The sequence below is a fragment of the Balaenoptera borealis genome (assembly GCF_965194805.1).
Source record: "Balaenoptera borealis genome assembly, chromosome: 13".
In the NCBI taxonomy this organism is placed as follows: Eukaryota; Metazoa; Chordata; class Mammalia; order Artiodactyla; family Balaenopteridae; genus Balaenoptera; species Balaenoptera borealis.
The window spans coordinates 2,617,567-2,637,591 of NC_138870.1; the positions used below are offsets into that span (position 1 = coordinate 2,617,567).

Consider the following 20,025-nt stretch of genomic DNA (forward strand, 5'->3'; position numbering starts at 1 on the left):
CTGGAAAACGACGGAAGACCAGGTGAAGGAGACTAATTAACTCAAGGAGAGCCCATTTATCAAGAAAGGGCTATGTGCTTATAAAATGTTCTTCCCTTCAGAAGTACATCTAGGCCAAAAAGATATGGACACAAAGGAAAGAATAAAACAGGGGAAGAAAGACGTAAAGAGGTTGAAGAAGTATATTATTAAGAGCAAAGGGTCAAGTTAGTTAAGCAAGAGAAACCTGTGATGGACTTTCTCCATAACACACAGAAGAAAATTGTTTGTGTTAGGCAGATAGGCAGCAGGGGCTTGATTATTTAAAAATGCAAAGCTGTTTTTGAATTACTCTCTAAACTGGGCTTAAAGCCAGCTTTGATGAAGCCTAAGTCACAAGGCTCAATAGCTAAACATTCTCTCCCTGCAAAGTTAAGCCTAGATGAAAAAGTTAAGTAAACATCATGATCAGTCAGATTATATGCTACATACAGACAATTGTTGGCAAATTCATTTTTTAAAAAAGAAATGCAAAAGGAGATTTTTCCTAATGAATTCAAGAGAGTAAAGTTTTCTCTCAGTCTCATATAAGAAAACTAAAAATAACTGGTGGTAAGTAACTGGTCTGGTTAAGGATGAGTAATTTGGTTAGACAACCAAAACCCACTAGGCCTAATATTCTACACAAGTCTAAGAAGTAACTTTTGGGGAGGTAAATATGGATTTCTACCAGAAAGACAAACAAAATCCTACAGGACTTTAAAATCATGTAAGATAGACGATCTTAAAATAAGAAGAATAAATGAAACAGTTTTCAAGTAGTATGAAGAACTGGATTCATCAGATTATTCTAAGCATTTCTTCTTTAAATTCTTACAGAACCAGAAGACTAAGAATAAAGTGCTGCCTTTTATTAATAGATGAAACAAAGAACAAGATTTGTCCATTCATTCTCCAACTTTCTGAACACTCATACCAGCAAAAGATACCAAAGGATTTTGTCTTTTATCTATGCAACTCTTATTTGATCTTATTGTAGTTCAGTTTTCATAAGTACAAAGTACAAGAAAGTCCTTTTATGACAACTCTGTCTTCAGAAATCTAGAACTGAAATCTCTCAAAGGTAAGTCAGATTTTTCTCCCAACTTTGATGGAATGGCATCTATTATTTAACATCCTTCCTAATAAAAAGTTGTTATATCTTTTGCTCTCTCCCATTTTTCTCAATTAAAAAAAAGAGATTTAGGAAAAAGAATATTCACATTTTGATGATGTATGTTCATTTTTTTTTTTTTGTAAGTTTTCATTCTTCTCGGAGATAATGTTATAAAATACTCTGAGTTAGTCCCTAAGTAAGGTTCTGTTTTATGCAGGGCAGTTTAGCTACATCAAAAAATGCTCTTTGTTGAAATCTAAATGCTTCCAGTTTGCTTGCCATTAACAGCGGAGTACAATAAGGGTTTCTACAACGAGGCCAAGCAGAGAGAGACAAGGGATGACTCCCGTGAAAACAAAGTCCAACATAGTTTCTCTTGATTCAAAGAAAATGAAATGTAACAGAAAGATTAAGTGGAAAGGAATGGATGCAATGATCGGCGCAGTCCTGTCAAATTCTCTAATGAATAACTACATCTGTGGTAACACGGGATTCTGAATTACAGATTCCTGTAAGCAAATAGAAACACAAATGTTTCCCGTTATCAATTAGCTGTGAATACCTCAGTATTATGTTTATGTCCAGCCTACTGCATCCTTCACCCTTAAACTGTCTTCTGGAGATCTCCTGAGAGGCTTCTGGTATCCTAACCTAAAATGAGGCTGAAAAAGTTATTCCAAATAACTTCCCAGGAACCCAATTTCAAGCAAACAGGTTTACTTGCTCTTCTGCACGGGCCAAAAAACAGCTTTGAGGCTTTATCAGTAAAACTTTTTTTTAGAGCGAGAATAATTAGTAATTTGTCATACGGCAGATGATCAGTGCAGGTTTTCATACTGAAAGTTTCCCTGAAACCAGTGTTAAAACCAGAGTCTACCAGATGAGCTATGTGTGCAAGGTCATTTATTTAAAAGTTTTCTGGACCTAATGGCAAAGCCTGGTTCAAAATCTTTCTCCATGACAAAAACAAAAAACAGAAGCCAAGTGAAACCACAAATAAAAAGAAAAGGAGAAGACTGTTGAATAATTTTTATGAGATACTGTAAGTCATGTTACATCTCAGTATAAAACTAAGTATGGGACCATCTGCTCTAAGGAAATCATATTAAACCAGGGCAGTAACGAGAAAAATGAAGATAGCAAATCAAATACCCCCCACCATCTTTAACAAAGTCCAACTACTGAAACCATATAGTGAATAAAATTTGGCTCCAGTTTTGTTTTTGGAATCTTAACAGATATCTGCTAAGGCAAACCAAGGAAGTTTCCTTTGTACTGAACAAAACCTTGAATCTGTTTCATTTAATAAAATATTGAGCCAATGCCAGAAATAAATAGAACCTTTTAGTTCTACAAATATTGGAGCCCTAACCACACTGCTAGGTCATATTTATAATTATTCTTTCTTGTCCTCACTGTTTCTTCAAGATTAAATACATTTTTCTGCACTTAGATTATAATATGGGTACTTTTTTGTAACGTTTAGAATACTAGAGAAAAGAAAAGATCTTAAAAAGTTTAGAAAGGCCAAAAATGATCACCCACAAAGAATAAAAAAATGGAAGGCAGTGGAATTTTTAATGGCAACACAGAAAACTAGAAGACAATTGAGGCGATGACCTTTAAAACTCCAAGGGAAAGATGACTTCTGATATAGAATTCTACATCCAAACTATCAATCTAATGTGAGGGTGGAATGCAAAGTCTGAAAAACTTTACCCCACGTCACAGACTCTCAGAGAGCTACCAGGTCTGTGCTCTGTCTCAAATGCATGGTGAAGGGAACTGTGGAGGTGACAACAAGCCTGGAGAATAAGTACAGTTTGAAGTAGAGGACAGAAACTCCAGGAAAGATGTTTCCAAGAAAAAAGTGCATGTAGAGATTACCTGAGGTTAATTAATAAGGGATGATGTATTTTACAACAGTAACAATATTGGGAGGAATGTCATGGTTGGAGAAAGGACTCTGGGAATAAACTGGTGATATGTATACAAATAACTAATAAAACAAACAAACCAATTACCACCACCAGGAAAAACTACAAGTCCAATAAAGGAAATGAAGTCGTAATACACTACGTGCCTTGGTCACAATAATGCAAAACTTGATATAACTATATTGGAAAGACAGAGAGGGAAGAGTGTGGGGTGACGTGTGTAAAAAAGCCAATTCCTCATCACTCAGGATAAGAAGTCAGTACATAACTAATGTCCAAATGCGAAAAATAATCAAATAACAATAAAAAAGTGGAAGTAAACAGCAGAAGAAACAACCCAAAGAGGTGAAAGAGGTCGTCTCCGAGGGGCAGGAATCAAGGTTAGACAAGAACGAGGCAGATGAGCCGTGCAGTACTGCCTTGCTTTGTATACGATATAAATATATATTGTTCTGAAAAAAATCAAAATGAAATTAAAAATGTTAAAAGAATAGCGCACACTGCCAAGTAAATTAATAAGAATATAGAGAACTTTTGGAAATAGTTATAAATGCGGTGACTATTTCAGATACTGATACTCTAAACATATTAACTATTTATCATGGAAAGAGAAGAGCTGACCGGACAAGTGTGTCACAAGTCAGTGCTAACGGCAAAAAGGAATAAAAGTTAAAAAAAAAAAAAGTATGAATTTTAAGCCACTGTACTCTTCAGTTTTCTCTTCAAAAGTCCTGTGAAGACACAGAGAACAGACTTGTGGTTGCCAAGGGGGTGGGGGGGACGGGAGACGGAGGGATGGGGAGTCTGGGATGAGCAGATGCAAACTATTATACAGAGAATGGATAAACAATAAGCTCCTACTGTACAGCACAGGGAACTATATTCAATGTCCTCTGATAAACCATAATGGAAAAGAATATGAAAAAGAATGTACATGTATAACTGAGTCACCGTTGTACAGCAGAAATTGACACAACATTGTAAATCAACTAGACTTGAATAAAATAAAATTTTTAAAAAGTCCTGTGAATTTCTTCATGCCAATAATTTGCATGAGTGGGTGAAAATGATGATGATAAATTCCTTTCCAGTCTTTAGGTAACTGTGGGATACTCCAAATAATAACATTTTTTAAAGGAATGATAATGTTGCCATAAGTTCTGCTATTACCCATAGATTCTGAAGATGTCTAAAGCTTAAACATCTCAACAGCCGAGGTCTGAGGCACCAAGCCAAGAGCTTTCAAAACTGTCCCCCGTCCCCTTTTCTGTGCAAATGGTTTCATACACACACACACACACACACACACACACACACAAACACACACACACATATATACATACACATACCTACAAAAATAGTAGTGAGTAGATTTCGGTAATAGAGTTTGACACAGAATTCTGGTGATAAAACTGCTCATCTATACTATACTTAACAGTGTGTTTTGGTTTGAAGAGAAAAATCTCTCATCTGTTCACTGCCCTAACTTTGAGCAGAAGTGACAGTGACCACCAGCTTCTCTGAATATGTGTGATGCAATAAAATGTCACTTGGTAAAGTGGTGGACCTCAGAAACCGTGAAACACAACAGACTCGGTACACTCCTGCTCTCAGGCCCAGGCTCGAGGAAGTAGGGGTTGTGCTGAGCCCCCGCCAAGTACTCCTTGGTGGCTCTGAGAGTGATTGTACCAGGCACAGCCTAAGGCCCTGAATGTGCTTTACAGTCTTAACTAGACTTTCTCTTTCAAAAAGTCCACATTCACCCATCTTCAACATAAACCATGAGGCAGCCACGCCGCTCAAGTCTGTAATCCTGGAGGAATCTACACAGAACCTCCGAGATCCCTAACGCCTTCTATCCCTGGGATGATCCACAGGCTTGAAGGCTCTGAGGCATCCAGAAAGCAGAAAGATGACTCACTGGGACTAAATGTAGACAGAGATTAAAGTTAAGTTCGAGAACTTCATTCCTGTTGTTTATACGCATTACTGATTTGCAGCTAGCCTGGAATAAAGTCATAGCTTCTCATTTGTCTTGTCCAATGCAACACAGCCACTAGCCACATGTAGCTAATGAGCACTTACAATGTGTCCAAACTAAGATGTGCTATAAATTCTAAAGACTTACTACCTCCCCAAAAAAAGGAATGTAAAATATTTCATTAATAATCTTCACATTGGGCTTCCCTGGTGGTGCAGTGGTTGAGAGTCTGCCTGCCAATGCAGCGGACACGGGTTCGAGCCCTGGTCTGGGAAGATCCCACATGCCGCGGAGCAACTGGGCCCGTGAGCCACAACTGCTGAGCCTGCGCGTCTGGAGCCTGTGCTCCCAACAAGAGAGGCCACGATAGTGAGAGGCCCGCGCACCGCGATGAAGAGTGGCCCCCGCTCACCACAACTAGAGAAAGCCCTCGCACAGAAACGAAGACCCAACACAGCCAAAATTAAAAATAAATAAATAAGTAAATTAAAAAAAAAAAAATCTTCACATTGATTATATGTTGAAACGGTAATATTTTGGATATACTGGATTAAGTACATTATTAAAATTAAAGTCATCTGTTTCCTTTTAGTTTTTTTAATGATGCTATTAGAAAATGCAAAATTATACGTGTGCTCACATTGTATTTCCACTGGACACCACTCAAGTTTTTACATATGAAATGTTTCTATAAAAGGCTATACAACACACCATGTTTTACATAAATTCATAACTCTTCTCTTGGTTCATAGCCTGTTAGCACATAAATATGAGGTACTAGGTGAGAATCCTTATGGAAAACACTGTCAAAAGCTCTAACAAGTGATTGAAAATTACTGCAGTGATAACATGAGTAAAAGAAATTCAAATAGCACTTACTGTGCTATCAACAGAGAAAACCAAACTGTGAATTGAAAGGAAAAAGAAAAATTCAGGCATGTGGCAGATCACTTTAGTACCTAGGATATAAAGTGCCTACGTTAGCTATTTATTATATCAATATAACAAGTTACCTCAATACTTAGCAGCTTAAAAGAACAGCGAACATTTTTTGTCTCACAGAGTTTCTGTGGGTCAGAAACTCAAGAGCAGCTTAACCTAACAGTCTGGTTCCAGGTTCTCTCACTGGGGGACAGCTGAGATGTCTGCCAGGATTCAGTCCTCTGCTTCCCCTTACATGGTTGGCAAGTTGGTGATGACCACTGGCAAGGGGCCTCTGCTCCTCTCCACACGGCACCTGGCATTCCTCAGAGCAGGTGACCCTGGAGAGCAAGGCAGGGCGTTCATGTCTCTTGTGACCCGGCTTCAGAAGTCACATATCATCGCATCTGACACTTCCTACTGCGCACAAAGGCTAACCCTGCCACAAGACGACACAAGGCCACAAATACCAAGAGGTAAGGATGCTCTGGGGCCACCTTGGAAGATGATTTTCATGGTACCCGAGGATATAGCTCCAGTACAAGAAAACTGGATTATCAACGAAGCAAGGAAGAATGAAAACAGTGATTAACAAAACTGCTTCTGAGAGAAAAATAACTGTTAGGATAACAGAGCCTTTACTACAAAGACACAGCTTTTGTTATGAGATTATATTAAAGTGGAACCCAAATGATACTAGATTAAAACGAAATCCAAACATACCTAAAATGTAAAAGGCAGACATTCAGAAGACATCACAAAATTGGGTTATGGGTCAGCACATGATTGGATATGAGATCAGCAAAATATGCATTCTGTCAGGAATTATTTAGAAGAAAGTCTGTAACTGGACTGAGTTCTAATGAGACATGTTTTCTTGTGATTATGGTAAACATTAGAGTAACCCAACCTAATTCAATGACAGTTCAGTCCTAAGAATACACAACAATATGCCAGTCAATCAAAGTTTAACTGAAAAAAATTACTGGGTCAATGTTTAGAGAGCTATACAATAGAGGTTTATTAATACGTTTAGCCTCCACATTTTTGGGGAATCAAGCCAGTTTTTTAAGAAAATATGAGAATGAAATATTCAGAGTCTTGCTGGCTCCCACTGAGTAAAGCCCTCTATAAACTCCTGATCCCTCATGAATTTTGATGATAATTAAGTCTACTCTTTACGCCAACTCTACTTATTAGCTGGGGTCCAATGAGACCACTTCATTCACAGAGGAAAGGGTTCAACGCAGGTGGTTTTTGTGACTAGTTTTGGGGGGATGGTAGAGGGAGAATGAGAGGAAAGGGGAAGCTACCAAAGAATTCCTCATATCTTTAAACAAGGAGCCTCCTATACTCAAACAAGATTAGGGCAAAAGCTGTGACAGCTGTAACTTCACTCAGGCAACTGAAGAAGAAGACTGGACCGGACCCTTTAGCAAATCCCATAATCCCACTCCCCTAAAACACTCCTCTGAACTTTACTTCTTGACATCAGCTCTGTCAACATCAGCTATAAACCAGCTGTAAGACTCTACTCCCCACTGCCTTGCCTTCAGATCAAACATTCAATAAGAAAAGCAAAGGCAAAAGGAAAAAAGGAACAACAGCAATTAAAAATTAATTTTTTGTTCTCTTCAAATAGCTCCCTCAAAATTAAAGAAAAAAAAAAAGGCTCACTATACAGTAACATAAAAAGAAATCACTTGATACAGACAGATCTCATTAAGCTTTTCTCAGCAGCAGAAGGAAGGTCACTGCAGATTTCATGAATATCTGAGGGAACAGCCCCCCACGTCCACTCATCCCCCTGCCCTGGCCCTGCCAGTGGAGGTCATTCCCTCAGCTTAACATTAAGAGCCACTTCCTCTGGGGTAAACACCACTTACCAGAGAGTTTAACATGCTCTGAAAGATATTAATGTTAACTGCTATCCATTATCCTTACTGTGAAGAGACCATGCTTCCTTCTTCATCACCTTCAACCCCACCACTATACCTCCTCCCCATCCCTCAAACATAAATACACATGCGGAAGATTTCATTAAAATCATTCAACAGGTCAGAATTCAATTACCAACTGCTCAGATGCTTAGTGGGGAGGAAAAGTTGAAGCCAGATGCATTGATGAAGTCAATTTTAAGAAAAGAAAGCTAGCCTAACACAGAGACAGAATTTGGTTACACACCAACCACTTTCTGGTTTAAGGAAATGCTTTGGGTTCAAATGTAAAGATATTTTCTCCCCCTGTTCTCTTTAAAGTCCCTCAAACATCTCTCACAGTTCAAATTGTTAAAAATCAAAGTCAAAACAAAAGCAGATGCATTTCATTAAGGAAATGGAAACATATATATATAAAATGATGCTTTATATAAATAACTTTTATGGAGCATCGAGTACAAATATCCCACATAGACTGGCCAGGTTCTCATCTTGAAAATTCTGGTAGCTGGTAACAGAAAGAAGCTCAGGCAAGGACATGGGGTTTACCAAATCGTAGGACACGTCTCCTCTGATCAGTAATGCTTACTAAAAAGAACAAGCACAAATTTTCAAAGTCTTCCCCCAAAACCCCAAAGACAGTCTTTTACTTAATATAATAAACAATTGATGTGGTCCATAAGAGGCTGTCTCTTGCCTTTTGAGGTCTTGGCAAAGGTGCTATATATACACCTGTTTCTGCTCTCTCTTAAAAATAAAAGGAATCCCTTTGGAGATTCTACTTTCCAAATGCAAAGGAGGAGTTTCCACAATAACACAAAGGAAAGGATTAAACCATATGTTTCACTGAAGTGAGACCCTAGTACTTGTGAGAAATTTCATGACAAATGTAACTTTAACCACTTACTGTTTTATGGGGAGCATTCCTGAAATAAGGCTCAAATGATGTGATTAAAAGTCCCCATAGAAGAGGGCTAAACTTAACTGCAGGTAATAGCTTAGTAGGCTACACAATCGTACTATCAATAAACATTCTTTCAGTAAATTTCATTGGCTATCAAATGGAACTGAATTTTGTCCAGAGGAAAACATGTCTATTGAGGACATTTCAAACATGGCAGAATTTCTTAAAGTCATTTTAAGACTTGTTTTGCTTTTTTCCTAAATGGTAAGAAGTGGCACAGTTTGAGCCAAAAGCTTTAAAAATTTGCACATGTGCCAACAATATGAGTAGGTGCTTTACCTGCAGGAAAACACAATTTTCAAGTTAATTTCAGCAACTATCCACAGGGTTGTAAAAACAGATGCTGATTTGTATGTACTCTTTTCCTATATAATCCCTAACTCCATTTAATATTTGTTGAGAACCCCATAAAAACCCACTTATGCTCATATGCTAGACAGAAAAAGCCCTAAGAAAAAAACTAATCCAAAGGGAAGAAAGGATATAGAATTAAATCTTTAAATAGGTCAAGAAGGTCTGTTAAGAAGAAATCAAAATTTATTTTTACAAAAACAAGAAGAACATTAATACATCAGAGGTATCTTGCATGTGACACATCACATACTATTTCTGGAAGGATGTCAGATAATCAATTTTTTAAAAGGTTACCTTAAACCATTATCCCCATGGTCAATGGGAAAAGCAAGGATAAGTGGTCTTCATTTCAGAAAGAAAGAAAAAAAAAAATCTCTTACCAAAATGGAAGAAAAAAAATTTTTGTAGGTAGAGCAAATAAAATACAACTGTAAAGAAAAACACAAATGTTTCACTGATTCTGCATCTAAGAGGAGAATATGCCTAAATACATGTAAAGCTGCTTTCCCCATACCTATTTCTATTGTTTTCACTTTCTTTGAACTTTATTCTTAATAGTCATTGGTCTCAGGAGAGCTGGCTCACAATGTTCTTTCAGCAGTCCCATTAATCTCCCTGACAGTCCTCTCTCTCAAGGTTAAATTCAGATACTTATCTTTGTCATAAATAAAAACAAAGCACCAAACCACTACTGATATGAGCCACCACCCCCAGTTCAGTCTGCTTTGCCGTATTAGAACCTGCAGTTCTGTCAAAAGACAAAGTGTCACTGCTGAAAGAATAAAAATATAAAAGGTAAACATCCTGAACCAAGGGAAGATGGCATTTCCTTTGTTAAAATATGTGAGGCCCTTAGAGGGTAACCCGTGAAATTTTACAGAATATTAGGGTGCTAAATATAATATCATTATACAAAATTTTTTAAATTTGTAACTAAATTTTTAATTTTTATTACTTATAACAATAATTGTAGCTGTAATTAATGAACAGCTGCCTCTGTAAAAGATTAAGAAAGGCTAGAAAGAAATTTTAAAAATAGCCCTTAACCTAAGGGAGATATAAATTAGTCGGGGGGTGGGGGCGGAGAAAAATGATTAAATCACACAGGAACAATTCTAAAACAATGTATTGAAAGATATAAAACAATAAAATATAGTTAAACGTACAGGCTGAGGAACAACAGATAAGACAATAACAAGAACAGGGTAGAGTTCATCAACAAAAGTTAATTTTAAGCCAGAATCTTCAGGCAGTAAAACTGGACATCCACAGGAAGAAGACTGCATAAGTAGAAGAGCATAAATTAGAAAACCAATAAACTATATTTAAGGAACACCAACACTATCAGGTTGTATAGAATAGAGTAGCTATGCTAGTGAGTATCTCACCTAAAAATGAGGCTAGAAATACTTAAAGGATTTGGTTGACAGGAAGCTCCCAAGGGCAGGCTAAGATGCTTGTGAATGAGAGGTCTTGACATCTATTGATGCAACTGAAATCAATAAACAATTTTATAGAGAACCAACAATGGGCAAAGTACCAAGACAGGGTTCCCAAACTCAAATATACAGGGAAACAACACACAAACTAACAGCATATAATACAAGGTAAGAAAATAAGCCTTGAAATCAAAGCAGAAACAAGCTGTAATGGAACTGCAACACAGAGTGCGATTAATTCCCACTGCAAGGATTTAGGCAGGCTTTACAAGGGAGGGAACATTTGATCTGAACCTTAAAAGATGGGTAGGCTTTCAGTACAAAGCTTTTCTAATCCCAAAATGACCATCAGTCAAATCAGCTAAGATTATGCTTCCATATAATGCTTATTTGGGAGGCTCTTGTTGCTGGGATTTACCTAACTCCAGCTCTCCACACAGCAATTACTTATACCCTCCACCACAGCACATCTTTTCACATATCCAGCACAAAAAAATGTTTTAATAAGCGTATCTAATGTTCACAAGGGGAAAAAAATTCTTATTTATCTCTATATCCTCACAGCACTCAGCAGAATGACAATTCCACAACGGGCACTCAATAAATGTTTACTGAGGATAACCACAGATTATTCTGAAATCTGATGTAGCCAATTGCAGTGAAACATGGCTTACAGAAAATGTGAATGAAACAACTCAGATCTATATGTAACTAATACAGAGCTAAGTTCTTGAGTAGTGGAAACAGAAAGCCTGGCAAAATTCAATGCAGACTGTCAACAGAAGAGGCGCTATAATCGAAAAACATTATAGTAGGAAAACATGATAGTAGGAAAGGCCTGTCACCAATCTGTGCCTCATTGCTTTTATCATTCATGTCCTTTATTTGTGAATATCAACTGGAATTGTAAAATAGTTTAAATGTTAGTATGCAAGGACCATGGCAGAAACTCTTTAAATACCCATTGTATAACCACGTCTTAGAATAGTCACACATATACCTAAGATATTCCAAAGATCTTGCGAGGGGCAGTGAATTTTGGTGAGCGTGTGACAGAAATACTGGCCAAGGCAAGTATCTGGATTGATGTGGGACCCTCTACTATGCCCAAGGTCAACAGGGCAGAATGTAAGGCACCCCTTTCCCCAGAGCAGGGGGGATCGCTGGGTACTTTCTCTCTTGACCATCCTGGATACACTGGATCAGACCACACACGATGCTGTCCTCTTTCTCAGCCTCTCAGCGGCATTAACAATCCTCTCCTGCCTTCAGTGATGCTATACTCTCCTTTTCAACTGGCCTTTTCAACTCTCCTGCTTCAACTGGCCTCTTCATTTTAGTTTCCTTTTGAGCACCACCCTCTCCTAGTCTGTCCCAGCTCTAAACGGTGAGGATCCTAAGGGTTCAGCTCTAACTCCATTTTCTTCTGTCAATATTTTATCTCTAGACGGTATCTGATTCATATGGATTAAAATATGATTTTTAAGCTCAAGTCTCCAAAATTAATTTAACTACACCAGACTTCTCTAAACTTCAAATCTGCACTTCCAACTGCTGGCTTGACATCTCCATTAGGATATCTCTCAGATACAGTCACATGTTGAAAATGGACTTGTTCTCTTTCCCTGGAAACCTGTTGACCTCACCCTCAGGGTTCGCCCATCTCATCACTGGGCATCGCCACACACCCAGTTCCACGTGCCAGGAAACCTAGGAGCCATCCCCCTTCCTTCCTCTCCTTTAGTGCCCACATTTCAACCCACAAGAAATCCTTGCCTGTTCTACCTAAATGTAACAAATCTCAAATCCACCCTCTCTTTTCTCTTCTGAGCCTCCAAAAACCTCTATCATCACCTCTCATCTTCATTATTACTACAGGGCCTCCTACTATGACCTGAGCTCCTTTGGAGGAGGGACGTTGTTCATCATCACTATTTACACAAAGCAGGTGTGCAACACATATTTACTGACATACACTTTCTTCATAACCACTCTTATCCCATTCTAATCCGTTGTCCAAATACTGCAAAAAAACCAGTACTCTCAAAATGCAAATCAAATCCTGTCCATCTTTACTTAAGGTGTTTTGCTACTTATAAAATTTAAACTTCATACATGGCCTACAAGGTCCGGCATGACTAACACACATGGGTGCCTGTGTTCTACCTCACTCACCACACTCTGGTCCTCGAACAACCTAAGGTAAGGTTTTTCTTACCTTAGGGATTCCCTCCACTTTAAACCCTGTTTCCTCTGCTTTGCTTTTTAAGGCCTCATCTTCATGTCATACCCTCAGAAGGGACATCTCTGATGGCTCTACCTAAATTTGCTGCCCACCATCTTTCCCTCCCCCACTATCTTTCACATGCCCGGTTTATTTCCTTACAGCACTTACCATGGTTTCTACTTACTTGTTCACTTAGTTCTATCACTATATTCTCCTCCATGAGACAATATGCTCCAGAGGGCAGGGAACATGTCTTTTCGTAACTGCATGACCAAAGTTTAGCAACAGAGTTCTACACTTAGAGAGCATTCAATAAATTTATATTGAATAAATGCAAGACATCAAGTATGGCTAAAGAAAATGAGCAAAATTAAACCTGATATCTTGGAGGGATAGAGACTTGTCAAGACATATCAACTCTAATAATAACAGCCTATTATCGATATCATCATGGCTTTGAGATTTGGGTCAAATCTTTGGAATAGTCAACTTGCTAAACTGAATTCTAAGTTAAATGGTGGCTTTAGGATGTCAAACAATATGGAGAACACAATAATATCTGCACTGCAAATTTAGAGATGGTATATGAAAAAAGCCCAAGATATCTATCCTGTATCATTACGTTTGGTGGTAAGATGTTTCTGAAATTCATAACCCACTTGCTTAAAGGAGATGGGAAAGTGAAGTGGGTGATTTAAAAGTGCTGAGGAAATATAGAGTCAATGACTATTTTTAATAAAATTTTAATTCTGAACTATTTACAGACATACAGAAAAGTTGCAAAAGTAGTACAGCGTTCCCATACACCCCTCACCTAGCCTCCTGTAAAGAGCTTACATAACCACAGCACAATGATCAAAGCTAGGACATTCACATTGGCACAATACTATTTACCAAACTACAGATCTTATTCTAATTTCATCAGTTTTCCCCTACTGTCCTTTATCTGTTCCAGGATTTAACCCAGGATCCCACATTTCATTTAGTTGACATTTCTTCTAAGTGTCCTCCAATCCATCTAGAACAGTGCTCAGTCTGTCTTTCCCTGTCTTTCAAATTCTTGACATTTTTAAATATACTGCTCAGTTATTTTGTAAAAAGTCCCAGAATTTGGATTTGCCTGGTATTTTCTCACGATGGGAATGAGGTTATGCATTTTGCAGACACACATCAGCATCTCTATACCTCCCTGTCTGCATATAAATTGAACACCATGAGTTCTTACTAGTATTTGATTCCAGTCTAGCACCCCAGGTGCTTTTTCACTATTCTTTCTTGAATAATGAAAAAATTCAGCCTTCATTATCTACAATATATTTCTTTATTATTACAACATTTATGTACAGTTCTTCTGTCTTTAGCTTCACAGTATTCAAGAAAATGGCTTTCAAAGCTCCTTAGGTCTGTTCCCTTCTTCCCCACCCCTTTGAGGGCAGTTATGTTACTCATTTATAAAACTGGTTCATCTGTTAGGGTTTGTACTCCTTCTGGGGTTCCCCCAACCCCACACCTTGACTGGTTTTATTTATCTAGTTTTTGAGAAGGGTAAAGAGAAGTGTCACTTTCTTCTCAAACCTACCAGCCCCATCCCCTTCCCCCTTCTTTCTACTAATCCCCTCCCAACCACTCCCTTAGATAACTGGTCTCTTTCATTTCCAGATTATTGTTCCTGTTTTCTTTGGCAAAAAGATCAGATATATATGTGTGTTCTCTCATAATGAGCAGCATACTACAGACAGTCTTTTGTGTACCCCTCACCCCCCGCCCCGGCTTGACAAGATGTCCTGGAAATCACTCCGCATCAGTTCGTTAGAGATCTCCCTCATTCCTTTTTGGAGCTGCCAGTCTCCAATGTGGACGCACCACAGTGGATTCAAGCACTCCCCTATCTATAAGCAATGAGGTTGTCTGCAATACTTTGCAATTAGTACAATACTGCAAATGACCTTGCGTACATGACCTGTGAACAACACGGGCTTAATCTGAGTACAATTATAGTCAGCCCTCCGCATAGCAGGTTCCTCTGTATCCATGGCTTCAAACCACAGACCGTGTGGTACTGCAGTATTTACTACGGAAAACTGTCCGTGTATAAGTGGGTCCTCGAGTTCAAAACTGTGTTGTTCAAGGGTCAGCTGTATATGTATCTTAATACTGTTGGAGATGTGTCTTCAGATACATCTAGACATTGGAGAGCTGGGGCAGTAAGTACCTGCATATGTATATGAGAACTACAACCTACATAAAAAAATCGCTCTGGGGACTTTACAAATTATTAAGAGCACAAAAGGGCTTCTAAAACCAAAAAGTTTGAGACTAGTTAATATAGATCATAGTAATAACTGTTCAAAACACAAAAATACAAACAGGATGCAGTCGAGTGCCTTCACAACTAAGGCCATGCTAAACAGCAGCAGTGTTTAGAGCCTGTGAGATCCCGTGATTCCCTCTATTCTCAGGTAGCATTTTCATTTCATATGTAAGGAATCTGTTTAATCTCTTCAGGACACTTTTAATGTGTTGAGCCAAGAACAAAGTAACAACTTATCTCGAAACTCACTTTATGCCAAAAAGAAATACTTTTATTTCCACCTGAAGTATTTTAAAAAATGGAAAATTAGAACAAAATGAAGATACTTTTTCAGAACACTTTCAAAATAAAACATGGAATTTTGAATTAAAGAAAAAACACACAGAAGAGCAAGGACAACGAATGTGCAAATGCTACGCACAACTGTCAAGGATAAGCCTCACACATGATGTTGAACAAAAGAAGCCACAAAAGAATAAATATGATCACTCTATTTACGTAAAGCAAAAATATGCAAAATGAATCCATACTTATTAAAAATATATACACAGGTTGTAAAGAAAAGCAAAGAACAATAAAAGTCACAATAATGAAGGAAGGGAAGAAATGATGATTGGGAAGGAATATATAAATGATTTCTGGGACGCCAGCAGTATTCCAATTCCTTGAGACAATCACTTTACATGTATTATTCACACTGTGCATGTGAGTGTGTGTGTGTGCTTTATGTACTTTTTAAAATGTATAGTATTCTCCAGAATAAAGAAAGTTAAATGAAAAAGTAATACCACTGCTTTGTGACCAACTGTAACCAGAAAGAGTGAGGTCACCAATGAACTTAACACCATAACTGGCAGTCACTGAATAACAAAAGGCAAAAACGAACCTTTTCGTTTAAACCAAGCTTTACTCTTCACAAACAAAAGAAAATACACTGTGTGTTTATTAACATGATAAGCATAATTAATCTTTGGAAGCCAAGGTGGCATCTGATAAAGATTAAATATTCATTACTCATCAAAGTTCAAAACATTAGTTATAAAGCATTTGTTTTTAACATGATAAAAAATATTTTTTAATCCTCGAATTACTATTATGCCCATACTGGAAATACTACAATAATTCCTTTCCTTCACTTCACCTATTTCATGAAAACATCAGTAATGGACCCATATGTATATTCAGAAATTTAAAACAAAAACAAATTCAGATAATGAGAACTTTTAAAAATACAAATCCTCAAACAATTGCTCTTCTACTCCCCTACTCCCCCACGGATTCTACCATTAGCCATTTCTCCAAGAATCCCTAGTGCCTTTCAGTGGAGACTCATATTTAGAGATCACAGTAGGGTCCTAGGGATACTCACCACCACTGAGTTGTCATTTGCAATGACACAGTTAAGAAACAAGTAGCAGAGCTAGTGAGTAAAAGAGCTGAGATCAGATCCAAAGCGTCCCGCTTGTAGTCCAGTGCTCTTTTCACATATTTGAATGAATTGCATCCATGTGTATCTTGCATATGGCCGTCAGCTATCATTTTTCATAACCTGAATATCTGTCAATTACTGAGACACCTTGGAAAAGTCACTCATCCACTCTAAATTCGTTTTATCCACATGTAATATATAAACAAATAATCTGATTCACTTATCTGTTGGGTTATATAAAGAGGAAACAAGAGATGACCTATGAAAGCACTTTTGGTGTTACTGTAACACCTGACAGAAGATTAAAAGGGCACGCTTCGGTTTACAAAGACAGACTGGTAGCAGAAACCATTATCTGGCGGGGGTGGGGGGAATGAGACAGATGAAACGGGTAAGGCGCTGCCATAAAGAAGGGCTTGTCTTATAAAACAAATAAATATTCTCTATAATTAAAAACAATGTGATCCTAGTCCAGAAAGCAGGTTGAACTGAAATCCTAGAAACAGCCTAATGATTAAACAATTTCATAAACCATAAAGATGTCAATTCAAACTTATGAGCAGTGAAATAATTTTCTATAAATACTCTAGTGAAATTGTTAGCAATGAAGAAAAAAATAAGACCGTCACAGCACAAACTACCCTAAAATTATTTAAATTAAAAAGTAAAGGTTAAAAATGAAAGCCCAAAACAACTTAAAAATATTTATAGGTAAATATTTATATGTTCTCAAAATGGGGATAAACTAAGCAAAAAATCCACAGGGAAAAAGCCACCATGGAAGACAGAGATAGATTTAATTACATTAATAAACAAATGAAAATATAAGACATGAAAAAATACTCTGCCTCACTGGTAATCAGAGAAATATAAATTAAAACAAAAATTAAATATTTTCCACCCATCAGACTGGCACTAAAAAATAAAAACGGAGGAAGAAAATTTATAGTATCAACCGTTATTGGCAAGGGTGAGGGAAAACTGGTATGCTGCTTTTTTCAGAAGTTGGTATATTTGAGGAAATTTACACTGTTTCTATAAGGAGTATGTATTTTATAATCAAAGTTATATAAAAGAGGAATGAAAAAGGGAATTAAAAAGTCAGATTTTCAGGTCAGAAATGAATTTGTTATAAAGCCTAAAAATGGTTTCTACATAACAGATAACTCCTCCAAATCTCTCCAGTAAAGATTTCTGTGGCTATGCAATGTGGCATAAACACTATCATACCAATTAGAAACTATAATGAGAGAAAAACAACCTGGCAGTGGCTAGCAGTCTTGGCAGGAGTTTTAGAGATTTCCACCACGTCTATGGCATTCTCTAAACTTAAACTTTCATTCAGACAGGCGAGAGATCCAGGGAGTCTCAGTTAAAATCACAGCTGAGGGCTTCCCTGGTGGTGCAGTGGTTGAGAATCTGCCTGCCAATGCAGGGGACACGGGTTCGAGCCCTGGTCTGGGAAGATCCCACATGCCACGGAGCAACTGGGCCCGTGAGCCACAATTACTGAGCCTGCACGTCTGGAGCCTGTGCTCCGCAACAAGAGAGGCCGCGATGGTGAGAGGCCTGCGCACCGCGACGAAGAGTGGTCCCCACTTGCCGCAACTAGAGAAAGCCCTCGCACAGAAACGAAGACTCAACACAGTCATAAATAAATAAATAAATAAATAAAAAAGAACGTGAATTTCTAAAAAAAAAATCACAGCTGAGCCACTAAGGAAGCTGTGTGCATGTAGGTAAGTAATTCAATTTCTCTGAGACCATTTCCTCATCTGTAAAATGTGCAAAACCCATCTGCCCCTCTGGACTAGTGAAGGTTAGAAACAGTGAATGACCAGGCCCTGGTTTCAAGCACTGGGCACACAGCCGGCACTTACATGGTCACTGCTACTCTTGTTACTGAGTCTGGTTTAACTTAGTCTTGTGAATAATTAGGTCCAAACATCGATTATGTCTCCAGTGAAGTAAAAAAGTATGTTTTAATACATCCTGTATGACTGAAATACACTCTCTAAACTGAACTTTTTTAAAAGTAAGGAAAGAAAGAGGGAGGGGGGAAAAGGTAAGAAAGGTGGGGGGAAAAAGGAAAGGAAGATGGAACAAAGAAGGAAGCCAGGCACAAACCAAGACTGGCAATGCACTTTAATGAAAGAAAATGGCCAAGCGTTACGCTGACCACCTGAAGCTCAACAGACCCCACTCATCACACGGAGACTGAACTTACCAAGGAGGCGGGATCCCCTTGAGGAGACGGACTTTCTCCTTTGCTGAGGTTTCCTCACAAAGCTGTGGAATAAAGCTTGCCTTTTCTATTTAAAGTCGTCCCTTTACTGCTAAACAGTTGGTCTGAGAGGAAGGCAGCGGGCAGGGTTAGAAAGAGAGGAGGAGGATGGAGAGTGAGCCACGTGCAAGCGGGGAGGGAACCTGCTCGCCCAGGGCCCGGGCCCCCTGCCCACCTGCAGCTGCTGGGAGCTGTCGCTGAGGGTGTCCTCCCTGCGCCGGGCCTCCTCCAGCATCTGCGCGCTTTTCTTCTTCTCCACCTGCTCCTTGTGCTTCAGGTTTGCTACTTTCTTATTCTGGTCTTTCACTTGCCTGTGGATAAGGGGAGAAAAATCAAGCTCTTCATATATACGCACAGGAAAGAATGTTTATTCACCGACTTACACCACTGACCTCCAAAGACACCTGAGAACCAGCAAGAGTTCCTGCTGCAAAAAAATCCCCCCAACATTGCCAAGCTCTTTCCCATCAATGGCAGCAAGCTGTTAACCAGGATGTTTCGGGAGCACGTATTTAACTTTATGAAGCACAGTGAAATCATAAAACAAAAAAAAGGCATGGGATAGTGTGAAATGGCAGAAAAAGGAAATAAAATTCAGAGATTTTTGTTGGAAATATGAAAACAGGCTCTTGACATCAATGCTATGACACTGTAGAATGGCTATTTAAGAAAGGTTTGTAATACAACTCTAATTTTACTGTTATTAAATATTTGAAACTTTCAAAAAGCTATATATAACATATATGTATATAAAACAGTCACATAAAGATCCAGGGCCCCAGCTTAAGCAACAGATCATCCTATCTACTTCTGAAGCTCCCTATCCAACTCCACTGCCTCCACACTAAGATAAGAAAACTAGACCAAATGCTAGGTCACAGATAAAGAAGACTAATTTCACCAGACTGGAATCATGATTACCAATCAAAAAATATGTTTAAGGCACTGCCCAGGAGAACATGGGCTCTGGAATGCAAGAGGATCTACATTTGTCTATGCTTTGACAGTCTGTGAAGGTCTTTACATTCTCCTTACTCATTAGGTAGACAAGTATTTGTTTAAACACCTCTCTCATGTACCAAGCATGAGAAATATCAATCCACGAA

The 20,025-nt window shown here is 38.3% G+C and overlaps 1 protein-coding gene and 1 long non-coding RNA gene across 22 annotated transcripts in view; one reads left to right on the top strand and one right to left on the bottom strand.

Annotated features, from left to right (window-relative positions):
* Window positions 1-20,025, bottom strand: part of ERC1 (ELKS/RAB6-interacting/CAST family member 1) — a 417,262-nt gene that overhangs the window by 227,807 nt on the left and 169,430 nt on the right. For all 21 annotated transcript variants that reach the window (XR_014233070.1, XM_082349076.1, XM_082349081.1 and 18 more), the window contains one exon: window positions 19,095-19,230. Coding sequence is in view for 20 of the 21 variants with exons in the window: in XM_082349076.1 (XP_082205202.1) it covers window positions 19,095-19,230 (136 nt within the window). In the remaining variant the exon portion in view is untranslated. The remainder of the gene's footprint in view (window positions 1-19,094; window positions 19,231-20,025) is intronic.
* Window positions 7-20,025, top strand: part of LOC309608715 — a 117,167-nt gene continuing 97,148 nt past the window's right edge. Inside the window, exon 1 of the long non-coding RNA XR_014233081.1 lies at window positions 7-18,317. This is a non-coding gene — a long non-coding RNA (uncharacterized lncRNA). The remainder of the gene's footprint in view (window positions 18,318-20,025) is intronic.